This window comes from Hylobates moloch, unplaced genomic scaffold, assembly GCF_009828535.3.
Source record: "Hylobates moloch isolate HMO894 unplaced genomic scaffold, HMol_V3 SCAFFOLD_8, whole genome shotgun sequence".
In the NCBI taxonomy this organism is placed as follows: Eukaryota; Metazoa; Chordata; class Mammalia; order Primates; family Hylobatidae; genus Hylobates; species Hylobates moloch.
The window spans coordinates 28263865-28286916 of record NW_026652283.1 but is presented as its reverse complement, the minus strand read 5'-3'; the positions used below and the strand labels follow the sequence as shown (position 1 = coordinate 28286916).

Sequence of the window (23052 nt, the reverse complement as noted above, 5' to 3'; positions counted from 1 at the left end):
TGCGTCGCTCCTGGAGGTGACCTTTCTCTCGTTTGAAGGCAGAGTGTAGATGGGATCCCTGGAAATCAATCTCTGACTGACTATGGCAGGAATGCGGGAATCAGGTTTCCTACTGAGCAAAGGATGTATCAAAATATATGCTCTGGAGTTTGATTCTCTCCTGATTAACATCTATTGCTTTTGTCAGTATGAAGTATTCGGTTAACTTTCACAGTTTGGTTCTTTTGTCAGAGTAAGAGATCACTGAGTGCTGATAATAGTGATAGGACCCAGAAATTTGGAGTCTTCATGTTTAAGGAGAGTGGGAATCATTTTGAATAATCTTATAGTCAGTAAAGCTTGCATATACAAGGAAAAGATAGTAAAAGAAAGTTACATAAAATAGGAAAACTCACAAACTTTTAAATTAAGTCCTAACCAATATTTAAAAATTAAAATGAATATCTGAGACACATAGCAGTGTATAAACAGATAAATGTATCAAAATTACAAGTATGAGGCTTTGGAATTTTAATTTTGTTGAATGTTTAGGTTATTTGCAGCTAAGATTATTTAGGCACTATTGTGTCCATCCTTTATAGATATGGTATGCTTTAAAATGAAAACCATCAAATTCCTTTTAATTAATGGTGTAAGCTTGATTCAATTTCATTTTTGAAATACCAACTTCTGTTACAATCAACCAGGGAGCTTTATTATCCCCTAAACAAAGTCATTATAATTCCATTGATTGCACACAGAGGGAGACTCTGCACAGTCTTAATGGTTATGAAACCCTTGTCTCTTCCTTCCCTCCTTTCCATTTTGTTGCTTTCATGGAACAACGCTGTTAAGAATACCTTATACTGGCTCATCTAAGTTAGATGAAAAGATTTGTCTGACAGCTGGAAAGCATGAGTGAGAAAATTCTAGTTCTCATGTTTTCGGAATTAACAAGTTGAACCAATTAGTAGGTATCTTCCACCAGAGAAACACTCGTTTTTGATTAAACCCTTATTCACAAGGAACAGAAAGTCATGGAGGGTGCGTGTGTGTGTGTATGTGCGTGTGTGTCCAGGGCACGGAGAAACCACTTTTTTCTTTGACTTTTGCAGAACTAGTCCTTAGCAGTTTATTCTACTGTACTGTACCAGCTTACTAGAGGATGGCACACAGGGTGACCAGGTTTTTCCAGGACTGTCCCGGTTTTAGTACTGAAGGTCCTGTGTCCCAGGAAGCTCCTTAGTGCCAGGCAAACTGGATGAGTTGGTCACCCTGGATGACAATCCAGCTTCATGTATGAAAATCTCTATGATCTGAACACTTTAGACTGGAAAACGTTCAGTGGACATTCAGTTGGACTTGAGTTAAGTTTAGGACAGGAAAATTGTGTTTGTTAAAATAACAGTCTCAAATTGGGCCCTGATGTTTGTGGGCTTTGTAAATGTGGTATTAAGACTTGTATGGTTAGGATTTTTTTAAACACAGTTTGATGAATTAAATGACTACTGTACAAAGTACCATGCTGAATCTGCAAGGGAAACTTAGCTGAATGAAGACAGAAACCAATGCTATTCTTCATTTGAACATTAAGTTACTTTGCACATAGTCCGGTGACTGAAAATACAGCAATGCTGCCGTAATATGTCAGTGAGAAAATGAAATTGGCTGCAAAGAAAATGGAAACATTAGATAAAACAAGCCTCTGTGAAAGTCATTAGGACAATGAAGCTGTCTAGTGGGTATTAAGTAATAATCGTAGTAGTAGATCAGGGCTGCTGCTGGCCCATAGGGGATCTTTATGCCAAATAGAAAACACTGTGGGCATGAGGCATGGTGGGTATGTGATGTTTGAGGTGTGGGCACTTCTGGCTCTTTTGAGTGAATTAGGAAAAGGCCCCCCTTCTTTAGGGCGGGTGCAGCCAGTGCCTGGGCACCATAGGTCATTGAACAGAGCATGGGCTGGATTTGAGCCCTCACAGGCCACCTCCCTCCCTTCTCCAGAGCTGGCTGCCTTGTGCATGCACAACCTTTACAGCTGAACTAAAGGAGTCCCATCAGCAAGAAGAGTGTTGAATGCCAAATTATAGCTTTGTCTTCTAGGAAAATATTTGGTTCTTTTTTTCTTTTCCTTCCAGGAAGGAGGGAGCTGACAGAACTTGAGAGAGATTAAATCTTTTCCTCTACTAATCTGCACTCATTTGTTTCTGATTGTTTTTTTCTGGTATTGAAGGATAGGCCATAGGGTTTTAGTATTTTCAGCTGATTTCTGGTTATTATTCTAATAATGCTACTTTGAGCGCCTTTATGTGCTGGGCACTGTGGTGAGCCACTTGCATATATCATCTCATAGAAATATTTTTGATGACTTTGTAAGGTGGAAATTATATTGACCTAGGGAGGCTAAAAGGCCTGCCTAGTCTCCCAGCTTATAACTGAATGAGCTGGAATTCAAACCCAGGTCTCTGTGACCCTGGGGCTGTGGTTGCTTCCCCACACCAGCTGCCTCTGTGTTGTCAAGAGGGCTGTCTTTCGAGAGCATAGCATGAAGGGACCCTGAGAAATCCCCCTGGCAAGGCTGGGCACGGTGGCTCACACCTGTAATCCCAGCACTTTGGGAGGCCAAGGCCGGCGGATCACCTGAGGTTGGGAGTTCGAGACTAGCCTGACCAACATGGAGAAACCCTGTCTGTACTAGAAATACAAAATTAGCCAGGCGTAGTGGTACATGCCTGCAATCCCAGCTACTTGGGAGGCTGAGGCAGGGGAATCACTTGAACCCGGGAGGCGGAAGTTGTGGTGAGCCGAGATCTCACCATTGCACTCCAGCCTGGGAAGCAAGAGCAAAATTCCATCTCAAAAAAGAAAAAAAAAAAGAAGTCCCTCTGACAGCCATAGCGTCTTACACAGAGGTAATGAACACTTAGAAAACTGCAATGTTATAAAATTATCTTCTCAATTTTTTTCTTTGGAAACGATAAGTAAAATATAAATAAATATAATCAAATATGTAAATATACATATACAAATAATTGGACAGAGACTGGAATTTCTAGTTCCTTTGGCAACTTTCCTACTTGAGCTTTTTATGTTATGTTTTAAAATGAGACACTTAGGTCTAGAAGGAAATTAGAAGAATGTTTGAAAAATTTTATGAACAAAAGAAGCATGCCTTTAAAAATAACCATATAGACTTAATTATTATGGATTTCTGATTTTCAGAATATTGAAAAGCATTTTACACAAACATTGACATGCTGACAGTTATCTGAATGACAGTTGTTTGCATGCAATGTATGATCTATGCTAAGAGCGGCTGTGATTCTTATTTCTACTCTGAAATCTTAGTTATAGCTTTCTTAGGAGCTTTCAAAACAAGTGAGTATTAGAATTTGAAAATAAAACCAAATTGACTAGAGTTGAGACCTCACATTTTCACTTTTTTCTTAAAGTGTAATGTATCCCCTCAATGTAAAAAATAGAGTTCCAAGTGAAATAAAACTTAAATCTTCTCAAAGTAAGATTTTTATAAGAAAGTGAATTTATTTTACAGGTGTTTTCCAATATAGTGCAGCAATGACTGGATTCCCCACTTTCTCGCTCTTGTGGCTCTGACAGTCAACCATCCTATCTTCAATTGAAAGGGCATTAGGGTTGGGGGCCAGAAAAGTCAGCTGTTCTCTGGATGGGTTTGTTTGGACCAGGAAAAGTTTTCTTTTTCTCTCCATTGTTTACTTCCTTATAATGGGTGTTGCATTTTATGAGGCCACCTAATTTACTGCAGGCCTTTGTCTGCAGTGCAGCCAGGTGATCTATTTCAGGAGGAGCTGTGGTCTGCAGAAAAGCCCAGGATGCCAAATGTCCTACTTGGCCCCTGAGAGAACTCAGTGTGTACGTGTGTCTAAGAGCTTCTGGATTTATTGTCTGTTGTTACTAGAGTTGCTTCAGAGCATGTGAATGAGGATGGGGTGAGAAGAGGGCTGTGGAGGGCCCTAGACTGAAAGCTAGATTGGAGAAAGTGAATTTATAGATGTTTAAGTGGGACTTTCTCCTCTCTCTGCCCTAAATTGAAGCTGCCTGGATCTGGAGCACAAACCCCAGCCTATGTTCTAGTATAAAGGTGGGATAGAAAGTGAGGTGGGGGAGAGAGTCAACTGGACTGACCTGGCCTTCATTCTACATGGATGCAAGAGATGAAGGAGACCAAGGCACTGATCTATAATACAAAATGACCCCTCCCACTAGCAATGGACCCCATCAGTGTCCTGGGTACTGACCCTGTGGTTTGAAACTCTTCGGGAGCAAATCGGAGTTGGAAACATGGCCAGAGGCTGTGGAAAGATTTTCTTCTGTGTGTACTGCTGCAGGAACTTGATGAGCCCTAAAGACAGGGATGGCACCAGGTAAGCACTGGGCCAGGATGAAGGGACAGTGAACTGCTTGGGCGAAATCATGGATGGCTGAGCCAAGGGAGATGGAGTCACCATCAATCACGTAGGGATGTCGTACTGCTGCTCAAGCTTCCAGGGATTGGAACTTCCACTTCACCATTCTTCCATTCAAATTTTAGACACTTGACTTTGAGACACTTTCAGTAGTGCCCCCAAATACAGGAGGAGAGGGCTTCCTATACTGTGTGTGCAGAGAGCTGTCATTGCTTAGGGGCAGCTACGCCCACTAAGTCCACTCTAGTCCCTGTGCCCAATGCCCACTAGCCCACTCTATCCCAATGCCCACTCTAGTCCCTGTGCAGCTGCCTGGGGCACCTCTCCCCTTGGCCCCTCTTGCCCACCCAGACTCTTTCATCTTCTCTGTCTCTTCAGGCCTAGATCTTTCCCGCAGCTTCCCTTCCTGTTCCAGCCCATGTTGATTTCTTTCTTTAGTACTTGATCACATGCACCCCTCCTGGGTAGTGCAGCAAGTGTAAAAAGGGCCCTATGGTGTAGCATTGAGTGTGAACTCAGGACCAGAATGCATACATTCAAATCCCAGTTCTGCTAATGGCTGGCTTTGTGGTCCTGGGCAAGTTAATTCACTTTTTTATGCCTCAGTTTCCCCATCTATAAAATGAGCATAGCAATAGCACCTGCTTTATAGTTGTTGTTGTATGCACTTAAAGAATTAACGTGTTTAGAACAGTTTCTGTCCCACAGTATGCACTCAGTAAATTTTCTCTGTAATTTACAAGTTAAATGTATGCTATGCTTTTTCTATATTGCTTCTAAGACTTAACTCGGTGTGCAATATTTTGCTTGTCAAATTGAATATTGCTGTTTCAATAGTTTGACTTTTTTTTTTGTAGTGATAAAGTTGTAGTAGAATTTTCGTTAACTTTATTTATTTATTTATTTATTTATTTATTTATTTATTTATTTACTTATTTATTTATTTATTTACTTATTTATTTATTTGAGATGGAGTCTCACTCTGTCACCCAGGCTGGAGTGCAGTGGTGCAATCTCTGCTCACTGAAACCTCCGGAGGCCTCCCAGGTTCAAGCGATTCTCCTGCCTCAGCCTCCTGAGTAGCTGGGATTACAGGCACATGCCACCACACCCAGCTAATTTTATTTTGTATTTTTAGTAGAGATGAGGGTTCACCATGCTGGTCAAGCTGGTCTCGAACCCCTGACCTCGTGATCCACCCACCTCAGCCTGCCAAAGTGCTGGGATTACGGGCGTAAGCCACCGCGCCTGGCCGACTTTTTGTTAATTTCTTAAATGGATCAGGTATATCTTGGTATCCTGAATTTCTATCCTTTTTTTTCTTTTTCTTTTTTTTTTTTGAGACAGAGTCTCGTGCTGTGGCCCAGGCTGGAATGCACTGACACGATCTCAGCTAGCTCGCTGCAACCTCCACCTCCTGGCCTCAAGCAATCCTCCCACCTCAGTTTCCTGAGTAGCTGGGACTACAGGCGTGTGCCACCATGCACGGCTAATTTTTTTGTATTTTTAATACAGATGAGGTTTTGCAGTGTTACTCAGGCTGGTCTGGAACTCCTAAGCTCAAGCAATCTGCCTGTCTCAGCCTCCCACAGTGCTGGGATTATAGGCATGAGCCACCACACTGACCCTGAATTCATGTCCTTTCAAATGTATGTCACTGATGTGTGCAAACATCCGTGAGAATAGTATTTGAATTTCAAGCATCCTCCTGGGACAGTAAAGACAGAGACTTTGTTGGAAATGGCATGAGAGGTAGCAGAGCTTTTGTGGTTAAGGGCACAGACTGAACTTATGACACCCCTGTCTTACTACCTGTGGAACCTTGGGACAAGTTATTTGACCATTAATGCCTCAGTTTCCCCACTTGCAGCATTAAGATATTAATAGTGCCTGTCTGACAGGAATGTGCTAAGGATTACAGGCATTAGAACCATGTCTGGGGCACGGTAGGTATTCATTAAATGGTAGCTGTTGCTGTTGTTAACAGGAAATGTGTTTCACTAGTTTACCCAGACAGTCCCAGTATCAAATACTCTTTTTCACTAGCTTAATTATACTTGAATTTATCCATCCATGTATCCCAGTAAAAGGTTCAGAAAATATCATTATAGTACCATTGACTGTTTTAATCTTTTTCTTAGTGCAAACGTTTACTTGTGCACTTACACAAATGTGTATTGCAAGTAGCAGTGATTTTATTGCATGGATTATTTAGTCTTTGGTTTGCAACAAGCTTGGATGGATGGAAATAACAGAAAACACAGCAAATGTGTGGTCAGAGAGGAGACAAGTGATGCAGCAAAAAGGCATTGAATTGGCCGTCAGGAGACTCAATCCTGGTGCTGGATCCACTGCTCCCTAGGTCTAAATCTGTACAATGGGGCCAGTTCTCTCTGTTTTGCCCACTTCATAAATATATCTCAAGGATTAAATGTTAGAATGAATCGAAAAGCTCTTTGACACGTAAATGCCATACAGATGCATACTATGTATCCTCTTCTAAAGGGAGTTTAGGCAAATTAAATATTCTTCTTAGTAGGAAGTTTTTATGTATACCAAATTGATGACCAACTAAGTATACTTTAATCAAAAGATTAAAGTATAGTAGGAACATACTTGAAACCTAAATCATACTGCTAAGTAAACGTAACACGTGCTTTTCTCACTTATTCTTATGGTAAGGTCTCTCTATCTACTTGAATCAGAACCTCTTATTTGTTTCTACATCTGGTATCTCGGAAATTTCCAAAATAGCTGTCTACTTCCTGGTGTTCACCATTTCCCCCTTGAGGCTGCTGGACCTCTTGTTCTTTGTTATGGACTTCAGAGTCGGCACTCTACCAATGTCATGCAATGCTGACACTGCACTATTGGAAATCAGATGGGGTTATCTCTCTGTGTTAAGCCCTTCACTGACTGTCCATTGCCATCAGAATAAAGTCTAAACTCCACAATGGGCCATGAAGTCCCGGAGTGAAATGGCCCCTGCCTACCACTTTAGTCTCTCTGTTCACCATTGTACCAGTATTAGATCTTCCAGCCATATGGACTTCTTTCACTTTCTCCCTCTGAGCTTGCCCTCTCAATCTTAGGCCTCTGTATATACATCATATTCTATCTCTTTGCACCTAATTCACTTCTCATCTTCCTCAGGTGTCAGCTACATTGTCACTTGGAGCATCCTCATCTGTCCCACTCCCTGTTTCTGCTGGTTGCTTATCTCTGTGGGACAGGCTGGTTGGCCATCTCACCACACAGTGATGCCCTCCCAGCTCTGGTCATTCTCCCTCTTACCATTTTTTCTCACTTAGAATTTCCGAGTCCACGGTACATGGATGGCACTTGTGTTTCAACCTGCAGCAATCACTACATGAGTTAACCTTTAAAAGGGTGCTTATTAAAAGGACTTTCAAAAATTGTGCACTGTTAACTTCATTCATTTCTATGAAAAGCCTTCATTGTAGAAGTCTGTGAACTGAAGAAGATATTGAAATGATCTTTATCACTTTTAATTAATTAGAAGTTGGGGCCAGGCATGGTGGCTTATGCCTGTAATCCCAGCACTTTGGGAGGTCGAGGCGGGTGGATCACCTGAGGTCAGGAGTTTAAGACCAGCCTGGCCAACATGGCGAAACCCTGTCTCTACTAAAAATACAAAAATTAGCCAGGCATGGTGGCATGTGCCTGTAATCCCAGCTACTAGGGGGGCTGAGGCAGGAGGATCACTTGAACCTGGGAGTTGGAGGTTGCAGTGAGCTGAGATCGTACCTCTGCACTCCATCTCAAAAAAAAAAAAAAAAAAAAGATAAGTTGGTATGGTTTGAATGTGGAAACCTCTCCAAAATTTGCATTGCAACTTAATCCCCATTGTGGTAGTATTAAGAGTGAGGCTTTCTGGGAGGTGCTAAGTCGATGCCTTTGTAAAAGAGGCTTCAGAGAGAGTTTATGTCTCCTGCTTTTCTGCTCTTCTGCCGTGTGAGGATGAGCAAGAAGGCCTTCACCAGGCCTACCAGATGCTGGTGCCTTGATCTTGCACTCTCCAGCCTCCAGGACTAGAAGAAATAAATTTCTGTTCTTTGTAAGTTACTCAGTCTGTGGTATTTTATTACAGCACCATGAACAGACGAAGACAGAAGTCATTGTGTTGTTAACATGCAGAAATGCAGTTTAACAATGATCTGTGTTGGAAACATGCTGAATAAACCAGCTCTATTTTACTTCTATGCTGTACAGAGTAGTGAATGCTTGATTTGGATTTAGATTTGGTCTCACCTTTGCCTCTTGCCAGCCATGAGATCCCTGAGTAAGTACCTCCTCCACCTCATTTGCAAGACAGGGACAAGTATGGACTCATGGGGCTAGTATGAAATAAAAATGGTAAGGTGCTTAGCACAGTGATTGGTGCCTATTAAATGGATTCAGTACCTGCCATCACTAATGAATTGAAACTTCCCTGGGACTGTTAATGAGAGACAAGGGTTATGTCTGAAATTTTTGCTATTAGTTGTAGAAGGAATAAAAAACTAGGGCCTTCGACTAAATTAATCATAGAGGGAATAAAAGTTAGGTCCTCTAAGTAAACTGATGCAGCTTAAACTCATTGACCTTTGACACTGAAGCATCATGACCTTTTTGCAGGCCAAGTAACATTTCTGGGCATCATTTTTTTCCCTCATCTATGAAACTATGTGAGCTGTTTTGATTCCTTCCACCTCTAACTTTAATTTGCAGGATGGTTAAGAGAACTGAAATTATTTTCTCCTATGCCTTGTTTGTCGTCATTTTCACCATTTAATATATGATAATTGAAGTAACTGTTTCCTTGTAAGTAATTTGAATTCAGAGTTTAAAATTTCTGGAAGGAAAATTTATCATAGCCTTAGAATGGGGTATTGAAGGTCAGTCTGAGTTTCTGAGTAGATAGAACTGAAATGTGCATCATTGTTTTCTTAGAATAGTTAGCTCCTTTCCTTCAGAATCTTTATTTGAATATCAAAGGAGACATCAAAGGTTGTTCGGCTTCTCCATGGAATGCCTTTGCCTATTAAGGTTTAGACAAGGCACTTCATGGGTTCAAGGAAAGTACATTAAAGAGAGAACCCATAAACACTTAAGTTTCCTTTATTGTTAAATGTCAAAAGACACTTAAAATTCTTTTGTTGTTTTTGTTAAGCTTATGCTTTTTTTCTGATGTGAGCTGTGTCTTTGCTATATTCTGATCAACTGAGAAATCTTTTTTCTTGAGTTTCAAAGAGAAGCAGTAAATCTGAATTTCTATTGAAAAAGCTCTGATTTCAAAACATTTTTTGGTCCAAATATGTGACTCTTTATTAATTTCCTTTTTGCGTTGAAAGAGCAAAGGAAGTTAAGTCAATTAAGATTGATGTTCTAGAAGAAATTTCATATATCACTGTTTATAATTTGTTGCTATAATGTTAAACACTTACAATTCATTGTATCTGAGATGTTTGCTACCTGGAACTGACATTTAGGAAAAAATTATCAGGTGTTTATAGATTCTGAGAAGAGCTGGAAAGACTAATTTCATATCTTCATTGAAATCATTAGTATTCCGGGTAAGGGAAATAGTACTATTACCATTTCCAGAGGAAAGTGGTTTTTCTCTTCCAACTTGCGGCCACATTCCAAGCTGTGAGCACTTTTATTTTGTACCCTGATCTACCATGAGAGGGTAAGGAAAACACAGAAAAAGAAAAGGGGTAGGCCGGGTGTGGTGGCTCACACCTGTAATCCCAGCACTTTGGGAGGCAGAGGCAGGTGGATCATGAGGTCAGGAGATCGAGACCATCCTGGCTAACATGGTGAAACCCCATCTCTACTAAAAATACAAAATGAACCTAGAGGAGTTGCAGTGAGCCGTTGTGCCCTGATCCAGCCTGGGTGACAGGAGATCCGTCTCAAAAAAAAAGAAAAATAGATGTTTACAATTTGATTTGACTCAGTAAGCATTTATTGATCATCTTGCTATATGTGTTAAAAATATTCAAATGACACTGGTTAAAGCACTGTAAGGAAAACTTTAAGGTGAGGCTAGGTCTGTTGCAATTGATACAGAGACCACTGTGATAGAATTTTGCAGTGGTGAAGACAGTTGGGGCTTAACTCTGAATATAGCATGGACAAGTGGGAATTTATAGCCAATAAGCAGGGTGTGGTGGGTTGGGGGGGCGTCAGTGGATGGAAAATTACTAAGAGAAAACATCATGAATAAGGGAGAATTCTGGCTAAATAGACCTAATAGGATTCTTCCTAACGACAGGCCAGGGCGATGAGACATGTCCTGGGAGATGGTGGAGGATGAAAAACTTGATCAGATATTGACAGTGATCAGCTTTGATGGTGGGGGTTTCTGGCTAAACTGATTTAGCGGGATTCTTGCTAAGACTGGATTTTACAAGAAAGTACACAGATGGGCCTAGGAGAAGGTTCAGGAACCTGACTAGATTTTGGTCAAACAAAGAATCTTTGTCATATGATCAATTATTTATTGACATGATAATTCTTTGTTAACAAAGGTCATTGATATATAATAACCATTTATTTAGCTCTCAAGATTATGGGTGGGTGGATGATTATGGTTGGCTGGTTGTTCTGATCTCTGCTAATATCTCTCAATAGGATTTGTGGACCAAGTAACTATGGAAGGTAAACTTGACTTTTATTTGAACATGATATACTGGGATGGTGGATGTGAGTAGTCAGAAAATTTGGGTATGTGGGAGCGTAGATTAGGGAATTGACTATGGCTAACCTTAATCTTTTGCTTTTATTTGGCAAGAATCAGAAGTTGTTACAAATACTGTTTTACAATGCCAATAACCTCGATGCCAATAACCTCAATTAATGTTAAACTGTTTTTTCATATGCAACTGCAAATTTTGAAGGGCCTACTCCAAGTGAAGAGTCAACTAATATTTGACTTTTCACGAATCCCTTGACATTCCTTTCTTTTTTGAAATTGGGTAGTTTCATCGTTTTTCCTTGGTCAGTTTTGGTGTCATCAGTTGGTGAGAACATCCAAGGATCACAATGTTTTAGACCTAAAACGGACCCTGAGACCATTTGGTCTAACATTCATTAATAAAGAAAAGAAGTGAAGCTCAGGTAGATTTATTTTACATCATGTGACAAGTTAGATGGGATCAGAGGAATAGAACCCTGGATCCTTAGTTCTCATTCTGTTGGTTTCATCAGTGGTCGGGTTTTGTTGTTGACATGTTCTCTGGCTTTGCAAGGAAAAGAATGGAGAACTTGACTGGAATTAGAAAAAAATAGTAATAGCATTTACATAGTAAATTGTATTTGAAGACAATGTTAGGTACTTTATCTTATAGTTGCAATGAATAACTGAGAGAATCTGATGTCATAGTTAAGTATTATTTCCAGTTTTAGGTTCTCCTCCTTTAGAAGAAAGAAATTATAATGTTCTTCCTCATGGAATTGTTGTAAGTGGTGAATAAGTTACTACACTCAAATCACTTAGATTAGTGTCTGGCACATATTAGTTGTTGCTATTTTTATTATTGCTGTTAATAGTATTGTTATTGAGTGTTGTTATTTGGTTCTACTTCACAGATCATGTGTATTGGACTGATGGGGAAAGTCTGTTTATTTTTGGTGTGGGTGGGGAAAGAGGAAAAGATGCAGAGAATTTAGCCCTTAGAGTGCTCCCTGTCAGAGCCTAGGGATCTCAGCCTCTGACCTAGTGTTTACCAAAAAAGAAGGCCATGTTATTTTGGCTTACTTTCTCATTTACTATTGGTCAACAACTAGAAATAGAAATCTTGAAGAGGTCATAGTTTTTTTTCATCTACTGCTCTCTTTACCAATTTAGGCTTTCATTACATTGGGATGCTACATTTTAACAATAAATTATTTGGTGCCTTTAGCTTCTTGAGAAATGGACTTTCTCAAGAAACCAGGGGACGCTTCACAAATATAACTCAGTAAAATAGCCATCATAGCAAGCTTTCAGAGAAACAAAATATGGAGAATTGGCTGGGTGCGGTGGCTCACACCTGTAATCCCAGCACTTTGAGAGGCTGAGGTGGGTGAGGTCAGGAGTTTGAGACCAGCCTGGCCAACATGGCAAAACCCTGTCTCTACTAAAAGTACAAATATTAGCTGGGCATGGTGGCAGGCGCCTGTAATCCTAGCTACTCATGAGGATGAGGCAGGAGAATAGCTTGAACCCGGGAGGCGGAAGTTGCAGTGAGCCAAGATCACGCCACCGCACTCCAGCCTGGGCGACAAGAGTGAGACTCTTGTTTCAAAAAAAAGAAAAGGAGAATTTACCTAAAAATATCCTAAACTTTGTGGTTTGTTGTTCTATAGAAAGGAAAACCACTGATAATTTTTCCACTACGTTAAAATAAACAAGCAACAGAGGGAACTTGAGAAAGTGTGTCTGGAATTGGTGGGTTCTTGGTCTCACTGACTTCAAGAATAAAGCCGCAGACCCTCGCGGTGAGTGTTACAGCTCTTAAGGCGGCGTGTCTGGAGTTGTTCGTTCCTTCTGATGTTCGGATGTGTTCGGAGTTTCTTCCTTCTGGTGGGTTCGTGGTCTCGCTGGCTTCAGGAGTGAAGCTGCAGACCTTTGTGGTGAGTGTTACAGCTCATAAAAGCAGTGTGGACCCAAAGAGTGAGCAGTAGCAAGATTTATTGCAAAGAGCGAAAGAACAAAGCTTCCACAGCGTGGAAGGGGACCTGAGCGGGTTGCCTCTGCTGGCTCGGGCAGCCTGCTTTTATTCTCTTATCTGGCTCCACCCATGTCCTGCTGATTGGTAGAGCTGAGTGGTCTGTTCTGACAGGGCGCTGATTGGTGTGTTTACCATCCCTGAGCTAGACATAAAAGTTCTCCACGTCCCCATCAGATCAGTTAGATACAGAGTATGGACACAAAGGTTCTCCAAGGCCCCACCAGAGCAGCTAGATACAGAGTGTCGATTGGTGCATTCACAAACCCTGAGCTAGACACAGGGTGCTGATTGGTGTGTTTACAAACCTTGAACTAGATACAGAGTGCCAATTGGTGTATTTACAATCCTTGAGCTAGACTAAAGGTTCTCCAAGGCCCCACCAGAGTAGCTAGATACAGAGTGTGGATTGGTGCATTCACAGACCCTGAGCTAGACACAGGGTGCTGATTGGTGTATTTACAATCCCTGAGCTAGACATAAAGGCTCTCCACATCTCCACCAGACTCAGGAGCCCAGCTGGCTTCGCCCCCAGTGGATCCTGCACCAGGGCTGCAGGTGGAGCTGCCTGCCAGTCCCGCGCCGTGCGCTCGCACTCCTCAGCCCTTGGGTGGTTGATGGGACTGGGCGCCATGGAGCAGGGGGTGGCGCTCGTCGCGGAGGCTCGGGCGCACAGGAGCCCCTGGGGTGGGTGGGAGGCTCAGGCATGGCAGGCTGCAGGTCCCGAGCCCTGCCCTGTGGGAAGGCAGCTAAGGCCCGGTGAGAAATCGAGCGCAGCACCAGTGGGCTGGCACTGCTGGGGGACCCAGTACACCCTCCGCAGCCGCTGGCCCGGGTTCTAAGACCCTCATTGCCCGGGGGCTGCTCTGAGTGAGGGGCCTGCCAAGCCCACGCCCACTCAGAACTCCAGCTGGCCCTCAAGCGCCGCGCGCAGCCCCGGTTCCCACTCGCCCCTCTCCCTCCACACCTCCCTGCAAGCTGAGGGAGCCAGCTCCCACCTTGGCCAGCCCAGAAAGGGGCTCTCACAGTGCAGTCGTGGGCTGAAGGGCTCCTCAAGTGCCGCCAAAGTGGGAGCCCAGGCAGAGGAGGTGCCGAGAGCGAGCAAGGGCTGTGAGGACTGCCAGCACACCGTCACCTCTCAAAAGGACGTTTCCAGAAGCAGATCACCACAGAAAGTGCCTTTTTATTCAGATGTATTGCTTCTCCAGCCCTCCCCAGCACCTTTTCCATTTCCACTGTCATTCTCTTTGCCTTTCTGTTGCCATTGATACATCCTGAAAAGGAACAGCAGAAATAACCAGAGTGGTCGTGGGTGAGTTGGCCTGAAAATAATAGTCACAATAGAGGCAGAGCTGAGAGAAGGACGCTTAGCAGGGCTTTACCTTTTAGGCAACGAAGAAACAGTTGACACTGAAGATCAAAGCCAAGGACTTTGCCTCAGAAAAAAACACACAAAATCTTGTGTAAATTTCAGGAAGCAGTGGACCCCCTAAAGCCCATTTTGGTACAGTAGCTATCCCCGTGGGTTGTGAGAGCTGACAGTATCCCTGGCGTTCTTTCTTGTCAAGCTCTCTGTTGGCTAAGGAAGAAGAAAGGGATTTAAATGCAGTGCTTGAGGATGGATCCAGTCCAGAGCTTGCTAAAAGTCAACTCTCTTTTTTGTTTTTTGGACTCCTCATTTTCTCCATTCATTAAATACTTGAATGGCCAGATCTGAGCACGTATCACTTCCACAGCTCTTTACGGACCAGGCAGAGGAAAAGGGAGGTGAGAAGGAAGCGTGAGGCTCTCACCTCCTCACAGTGCCATTTGTTACAAAGCAGAGGAGCCATGTGTGTTTTGTAAGCAATCCTCTTTTTTTTTTTTTTTTTTGAGACGAAGTCTCGCTCTGTCACCCAAGCTGGTGTGTAGTGGCGTGATCTCGGCTCACTGCAATCTCCACCTCCCGTGTTCAAATGATTCTTCTGCCTCAGCCTTCTGAGTAGCTGGGACTACAGGTGTCTGCCACCACACTTGGCTAATTTTTGTATTTTTAATAGAGATAGGGTTTCACCCTATTGGCCAGGCTGGTCTCGAACTCCTGACCTTGTGATCTGCCCGCCTCCGCCTCCCAAAGTGCTGGGATTACAGGTGTGAGCCACCTCGCCTGGCCGTTGTAAGCAATCCTCAAGGTGGATAGACATTTCTTTGTGAGATATTAACCCACTCTGGTTTTACAAAAGGATTTCTCACCTGATAGAACATTCCCGTTGTGTAAAGAGACCTCATGCAGATTTTAATGCAAATTTTGTTGGGGAAAACCCCTTTGTGGAAAAATTGGATTTAAAAAGGAGAAAGAAACAATGAAAGGGGGTAGAGGACATAAGGATGAGGTGGGAAGTGCTTGTGGTTTATGTGATTTGATTTGACTTTTGTTTTCCCCCTCCACTCTGTATTTTCCGTGTACAATTTTGCATGTAGGTGAAAATGACTTATGACTTATTTTATATTTTCATTTGGGGCTTGTTAATACCTTCTCCTGACTCCTTTTCATCATCTTTTTCTAAAACCAGCCAACCACATGTCTTATATGTAGATATCCAGAACTCCCACTTCCTGTAAGTGAGTAAGCTGCAGCAGGGCAGGATCCACACAAGTTCCTGCCCCTCTAGACGCTGACGCTCTTGTAACCTAGTTCGGTTCCAAGAACCACAGGAAGGTGAGAAAATTATTCACTGGATACCAGTGAGCTCTAATCCTAACACAGATACTCATAACTTTGTTGCCTTAAAAAAATTATTTAACTGACTGGGTGCAGTGGCTCATGCCTGTAATCTCAGTACTTTGGGAGGCTGAGGTGGGTGGATCACCTGAGGTCAGGAGTTCAAGACCAGCCTGGCCAACATGGCAAAACCCCGTCTGTACTAAAAATACAAAAATTAGCTGGGCGTGGTGGCAAGTGCCTGTAGTCCCAACAACTCGGGAGGCTGAGGCAGGAGAATCGCTTGAACCTGGGAGGTGGAGGTTGCAGTGAGCCGAGATTGCACCACTGCACTCCAGCCTGGGCAACAAGAGTGAAGCTTCATCTCAAAAAAAAAAAAAAAAAAAAATTACTTAACCTCCTACAACCTTGGCCTCTTCTATTTTTAGAGGTAAGAGATTTGTGAGGTATTTTGTGGGTGGAAGACACTGGAGCCTTCAAATTATATTAAGTAGGTAAATAAACTGTTATTTTGTTTAAGATTATGCCTGTGACCAGTGTAAATGTATTGTTTTCAAAATGACTGGGTTATTTGGGATTCGATGGGTTAGTAGTATTTATAGCTAACAAAGCTAAGTCCTGTTCTAGATATTATCTCATTTATTCCTCCCAACTTTCCTGTGAGGTAGATACTATTCTTGTCTCCCTTTTATAAGTGAGTAAAATAGATGTGCAAAGAGGTTCGGAAACTTGCCCGAGGTCTCCCGGGCTCTCAGCAGCAGCAGAACTGGGAACGGAAACCCAGGTGTTCTGGCTTCAGAAGCCCTGCTCTCAGCATTGTTCTCTGCAGGCTTCTTCAGAGCTGCAGCGGCTTCACCTTGAAAGGAGAACATTGTGTCTGGTAGACACACTTATCTAAGATTTTTTTTCTTTCCCATTTTAGGTATCTGAGAGCAAGCAGCAATAGAAATTTCCTGCTTACCATGAGACCATTTTTAAAAAGGGCCATTTTGGTCCTAAGTTATGTAAGTATATATACATATATATACTTTTGAAATATCTGATAAGGAATGTTTTCACTCTATCTCAGCTCAGAGATGTAATTCAAATTATTTAATAGAATCAGCAATAGACTCTAACATCATGACATTGGGATCAAACAGTTGGCATGCCGTAATGTTACAAAGCGTCCAAAGGTATATATGAAAGCATTCCAGGGATATGTGGATTTGATGATGTGGACAATGTGAACTGCAGTATTCTATGAGTCCCTTTCAAGATGCTGAGGCTGAGTTGTCTCAAGAGGAGGCAGTGCAATCCTGGCCGTATCAGTTGTCTATTGCCACATAACAAACCACCCCAAGCTTTAGTGGCTTAAATATAACAACCCTATATTTGTCCTACCTGCTTTAGATTGGGCAGCGTTCAGCTTTTCGGTTCTTCTGATCATCATGATTTGGGGCTGAGGTTACTCAATCAAGTTTATTCAGCTATCACCTGAGCCAGGTCATCTCAGTTCTCCTCTACATGATACCTCATCCCCGAGGGCCTCTCCCTGTTAGTTCTTTTTCCAGAGGGGTAGTCAAGACTTCCTTGCCACATGGCAGCTGGTTTCTAAAAGAATGAACTAAAAGTTGCTGCACCTCTCAAAGATGAGGTTCAGAACTGACATAAGGTACCTTCTGCATGTTCTGTTGGTCAATACAAGCCAGTCACAAGACTAACTCAGATTTAAGGGAAGGGGCGACTGACTTCATTCCCTGTTAGGGGAACAGAATGCACATGCAAAAAGGATGGAGATTATTGGTGGCAATCTCACTGAATCTTCTTATTTTCTGAAGGTGCTTGTCATTTTGTACTTCCGTCTGTGGATAATGGGAGGATCTATGCCCCTCTTTTCAGAGCAGGATAATCCAGCTTCATTTTCGCCTTACATTCTTACAAGGTTAGTATAAATAATTTGTTTGGTATTTATTAGATAATTTTGAGTAATCTTAAATTACAGGCTGACTTTGCATATCGAGGATTGTGGTCTATCTTCCATGTGGGGAGAAAAGAAACTATACATTTGAAATTGTTTTCAATAAATAAAGCTGTTTTGGCAATATTATTGCTATTGTTTCATTTGGTGTATATTTGTTTATTTGTTTCATTCGGCGTATATTTGTTTATTCAACAGATATTTAACTGGATACTGTCTTAGTTCATTTTCTGTTGCTATAAAAAACTACCGGAGACTAGGAAATTTATAAAGAAAAGCTTTTATTTGGCCTACTATTCTGATGGCTGGAAAGTTAAGATTAGACATCTGGTGAGGGCTCAGGCTGCTTCCATTCATGGCGGAAGATGACGGTGAGCTGACTGTGTGCAGTGTTCACATAGAGAGAGAGGAAGCAAATTTCTTTGTCCTGTCGTAGGCTGATGATTGTTAAAGTAGACCATCTTGGTCTGTTTCCTAGTTCTATTGGCTGTTCTTTCCTTCTTAGTAGCTGTGCAGTTTAGCTGTGATTTGGCTGGCTCTGCAGTCTGTTGTGAGTAACCAGGGGCTTGCCAAGTGGTTATGACAGTCTGGCTCCTTGATGCTTCACCTCTTTTACTGAATTGAGGAACTTTGCACATCTTTCAGTTGCATTTTTGCTTCTGTCTTGCAAGTATTGTTTCTTATTTTAAAGTAGGTATAATAAGTTATTATTGGGTGAGAGGTTTCAGTTTAGCTTTTTTTCCCCCCATTTAGTAGCTGTGATGGTTATTAATTACATGTAATTTTTAAAAATCCTAATAACTTTTAAGAGTAGCTTGGTCAAGCCTTCTTTGTTTCAAATGATTTTACTTGTGAGATTAACTCTTTTACATTATCTATTTCTGTGTGTTTAACTCAGAGGGAATACCCTGTCATTTTCTGCTCACACTGAGCTTCAAATTCATTGTGGTATGCTTATGAAAAACCTTTGTTAAGCAAAATTTCTAAGACATGGGAACAAAACAAAAGATGATTATGTGACACTCACAGTAATGTAGAACATTATGTGACGAACTGAGAGGAATGCAACATTGGTAGGCTTGTTATTTGCTGCTTACTATATTTTACAACTTTGTCGTCATAGAATTTAATGTACAGAAACATGATAGTTGTGATGATTTCTTTCCTCTCTAGTGGAAAACATAAAACTTAAAATATTAGTTTTATTGCCTTGCAGTACATTGGAAAAAAAATTGTTACTGATTTGCCATTCTCATTCCCGTTCATTGTTTCATGAAGACTACAAAAATCCTAATTTTTAAAATTCAACTTGTATATGTGTATATAGTTATTTTATATTAGACCACCAGCCACTGGTCTACTTTCTGTCTCTGTAGATTTACCTATTCTGAACATGTACATAGAAATGGAATCATATAGTCAGGCACGGTGACTCACACCTGTAATCCCAGCACTTTGGGAGGCCGAGGAGGGCAGATCATGAGGTTGGCGGATCACAAGGTCAGGAGATGGAGACCATCCTGCCAACATGGTGAAACCCTGTCTGTACTAAAAATACAAAAATTAGCTGGGTGTGGTGGCATGAGCCTGTAATGCCAGCTACTCAGGAGGCTGAGGCAGGAGAATTGCTTGAACCTGGGAGGTGGAGGTTGCAGTAAGCCGAGATCACGCCACTGTACTCTGTAGCCTGGTGACAGAGCAAGACTCCATCAAAAAAAAAAAAAAAAAAAAAATAGAATCATATAATAGGTGGTATTTTGTGACTGGCTTCTTTCATTTAGCAGGTTATCAAGGTGCATCCATGTTGTAGCATATGTCAATACTTGATTCCTTTTTATTCCCCAGTAGCATTCCATTATATGGCTATACCATACATCTCATTTTTTTTTTCATAAAAATGGACATTTGGATTGTTTCCTCTTTTCGGCTATTACAAATAATGGTGCTATGAACATTCATATACAAGTTTTTGTGTAGATGTATGTTTTCATTTCTCTCGAGTATGTACCTAGGAGTGGAATTGCTGGTTTATAAATGTTAACTTTATGTTTTACTTTTTGAGGAACTGCCAGAATATTTACCAAAGCGACTGCACCATTTTACATTCCTACCAGCAGTACATGAGGATTCCAGATTCTCTCTATTTTCACCAACATTTGTCTTTTTGACAGTGTGTTTTATTATAGCCATACCAATGGGTAGGGAATGGTATGTTATTGTGGTTTTGATTTACCTATATTTCCCTGGTGGCTAATGATGTTGAGCATCTCCTTATGCACGTACTGACTCTTTTGCTGTCTTCTTTGGAGCTAAGTTGATGGAGATCCTTTGTTCACTTTTTAATTGGGTTGTCTTTTTATTTCCAAGTTGTAACACTTTTCTTAGTATGTTCTAGATGTAAGTCCCTTATCTGATTTATAATTCATAAACACATTTTCTTTCTTTCTGTATATTGTCATTTCACTTACTTGATGATATCCTTTGAAGCATATAAGTTTTTTATTTCGATGAAGTCCACTTTTTTTTCTTGTTTCTCAGATATATATCTTCTATATCTAAGAAGGCTTTGCCTAACTCAAATTCTTTTCTGAACTCCCCTGGTCAAGTATCTTTTTCCCACGTTTACAAGTTATACAAACCTTTAGTTTGTGCTGTGTATTTGTATGAAGATTATGTTTTTAGTATTTAAAACATTGTACTTTGATACAGTTGATGTTAACAGCAATTTGGAAGCCATTTAGAATTTGACTTTTTATTCTTGACCATTGGGTATATCAAGACGTAAGGTAGATTCCTTATAGAGTTGAATCATCATTATTCCAATGATGGAATTGGAGGTCATCATTATTCAGGATACACTGGTGAGAAGGCCCTTAATCTTTTACCTTTCCTTTTTAACCCAGACATTCAGATGTATTAGCTGTCAGTCAGTTCTTTGTGACTGACCAATAACTTTTCCAACCTGTAATTAATTGAGATCGTGTAGATCCATTTAGTGGCATGAAGTTGAATTGTAAATGCTTCTACTTTCCACTTGAGAAGAACAATATAATTAGAAACTAAAGAACAAAGGAGACACTGTATCTTTATCACACAACTTTCTTTTGATAAGCAAATTCCCCAAGGCCCAATTGTCCATTTAGTTGTCCATGACACACAACCTGTCAGTCATGATTGCTGATGACTGCTTCCTTTCTTTCATTCCTCTCATCCAAGCAGTCCCCTCGTCCTGTGACTGCTCTTATTATTTGCTGGAATTCATGCAGCTATCTCCATCCCCACTGCTACCATCTTCCTGAAGGCCCTCATGGTCTCTGGCCTGTGTTCCTGAAATAGCTTCCTAATTTGTCTCTGTCCTCACAGTTTACTCTCCTCAGGTCCTCCATGTCATTTTCAAATGATATTTGTAGCTGGCTTGATATTTACAAGGTCAGTGGTTTCCTACACCCATTAGGATCCATGAAGTATAAGGGATCTGGCCATTGCCAGATATATAAATATATAAAATATATATTTTATATATATATATTTTATTTATATATATAAAATATATTTTTTTATGAGACACAGTTCACAGTTTCACTCTGTCACCCAGGCTGCAGTTCAGTGGCAAGATCTTGGCTCACTGCAACCTCCGTCTTCTGGGTTCAAGCAATTCTCCTGTCTCAGCCTCCCGAGTAGCTGGGATTACAGGCGTATACCACCACGCCCAGCTAATTTTTGTATTTTTAGTAGAAACGGGGTTTCACCATGTTGGCCAGGCTGGTCTTGAACTCCTGACCTCAGGTGATCCGCCCTCCTCGGCTTCCCAAAATGCTGGGATTTCAGGCGTGAGCCACTGTGCCCGGCGAAGATATATTTTTATTCTATCTCATTACACTTTATTGTTATAGACTATTCCCCGATTTTTCCTTCCCATTTAAATATGAATTTCTCAAGGGCAGAAACCATATCTTATCTTTCTTTGTGTCTTTGGCAGGTTTTACAGTGCTGAGCACAGGACAGAGCCATGATAATTGTTTACTGTTTGATGGATGAATGCATGATTGACTCTGCTGTCATAGGCCTGCTGCTTCTATGAACATCAAACTACCTTTACCCTTTTGTTTCTAAAGGCCACTTTGCACTACCACCTCTGGGTATATCCTTGTTTTGCTTTTTGTCATTAAGACATTTTCAACTGCATGTGCTTTTATGCACCCTGGTATGGAGACGGTAACTCTGCTCTGTCATGAGAATGACCCACACAGTGCAGTGATAGGCTTAAAATGCATGCAATTATGGAACCCCAATGTCATCTTGGGTCTTCCTTTTTGAGATTTAAAGAAAACTGGCTTAAATTCTTTCCCACGTTCTTGAGTATTCATTGCCCTCCTCAGGATTTATATGCTTCCCTAGAACCTTACATTCTCATGGGACATCTCCCATTCCATTTTCCCTTTCCTGCTAAACTCTACATCTGGTCCCTGTTACACTGCCCATGGCCACTCTCATTTCCTTTTTTTGTGCCAGCCAAGTTACCAGAGGGTATAGACCTTTCACATTCATATCCCCTACAGTACCACTCACATAAGGCATTTGTGTACAAGGGACTTTACAGAAATCTGGAGACAAAAAGCAGAGTTACATCACAGAACCATGCCACAGGTAACTTACATTAATCATCTTGCACAAAATCCTCCAGCATCTCTTCCACGGGGGAATTCTCGATGGCTGATTTTTTTTTTTTTGGCAAGTTTTTTGCTTCAGTTATTTGCTTAGCCCTACCTCTCTCCTTTTTTGTTCTTCATTTTCTGTTCCTCCTTTGTCCAAATTCCTGATAATTCCTTACATAGCCCTAGACTATACAGGCTACCCAAGACTAAATTATCTCTAAAATCTCACACACCTATGCCTCACCTAGGTGAGACGAGGCTATGCTAAGGTAATAGCAAGCTCTGAAATTAAAATGACTGAACATGAAAAGGTTTAATTTTTTGTTCACAGGAGGAGGGCTGTGGGCCTAGTAACTTTCTAGGGATGCTGCCTTCCAGCTGGTGACTGGTTTCTGAGCTGCTTGCATTTTATAGTCCTGCCATCTGGAATGGCTAAGTCAGTGTAGCAGAGGGAGAGAAAGTTAGTGGGGCCCTAACTTCTTATATTGAAACTTACAAATACATATTACAAAAGCGAGAGAACAGTATAATGAACTCCATGTTTGTCCCTATCAGCCAGTTTCAGCATTTATCAACTATGCTTAATCTTATTCCA

The 23052-nt window shown here is 41.4% G+C and overlaps 1 protein-coding gene across 8 annotated transcripts in view; it reads left to right on the top strand.

The window, feature by feature from the left end:
* Nucleotides 1-23052, top strand: part of TMTC1 (transmembrane O-mannosyltransferase targeting cadherins 1) — a 282068-nt gene that overhangs the window by 116534 nt on the left and 142482 nt on the right. For 6 of the 8 annotated variants that reach the window (XM_032159934.2, XM_058442439.1, XM_058442438.1 and 3 more), the window contains 2 exons: nucleotides 16765-16846; nucleotides 17663-17766. The exons of the other annotated variants lie outside the window; for them this stretch is intronic. In XM_032159934.2, the coding sequence (XP_032015825.1) occupies nucleotides 16765-16846; nucleotides 17663-17766 (186 nt within the window). The remainder of the gene's footprint in view (nucleotides 1-16764; nucleotides 16847-17662; nucleotides 17767-23052) is intronic. 8 annotated transcript variants of the gene reach the window in all.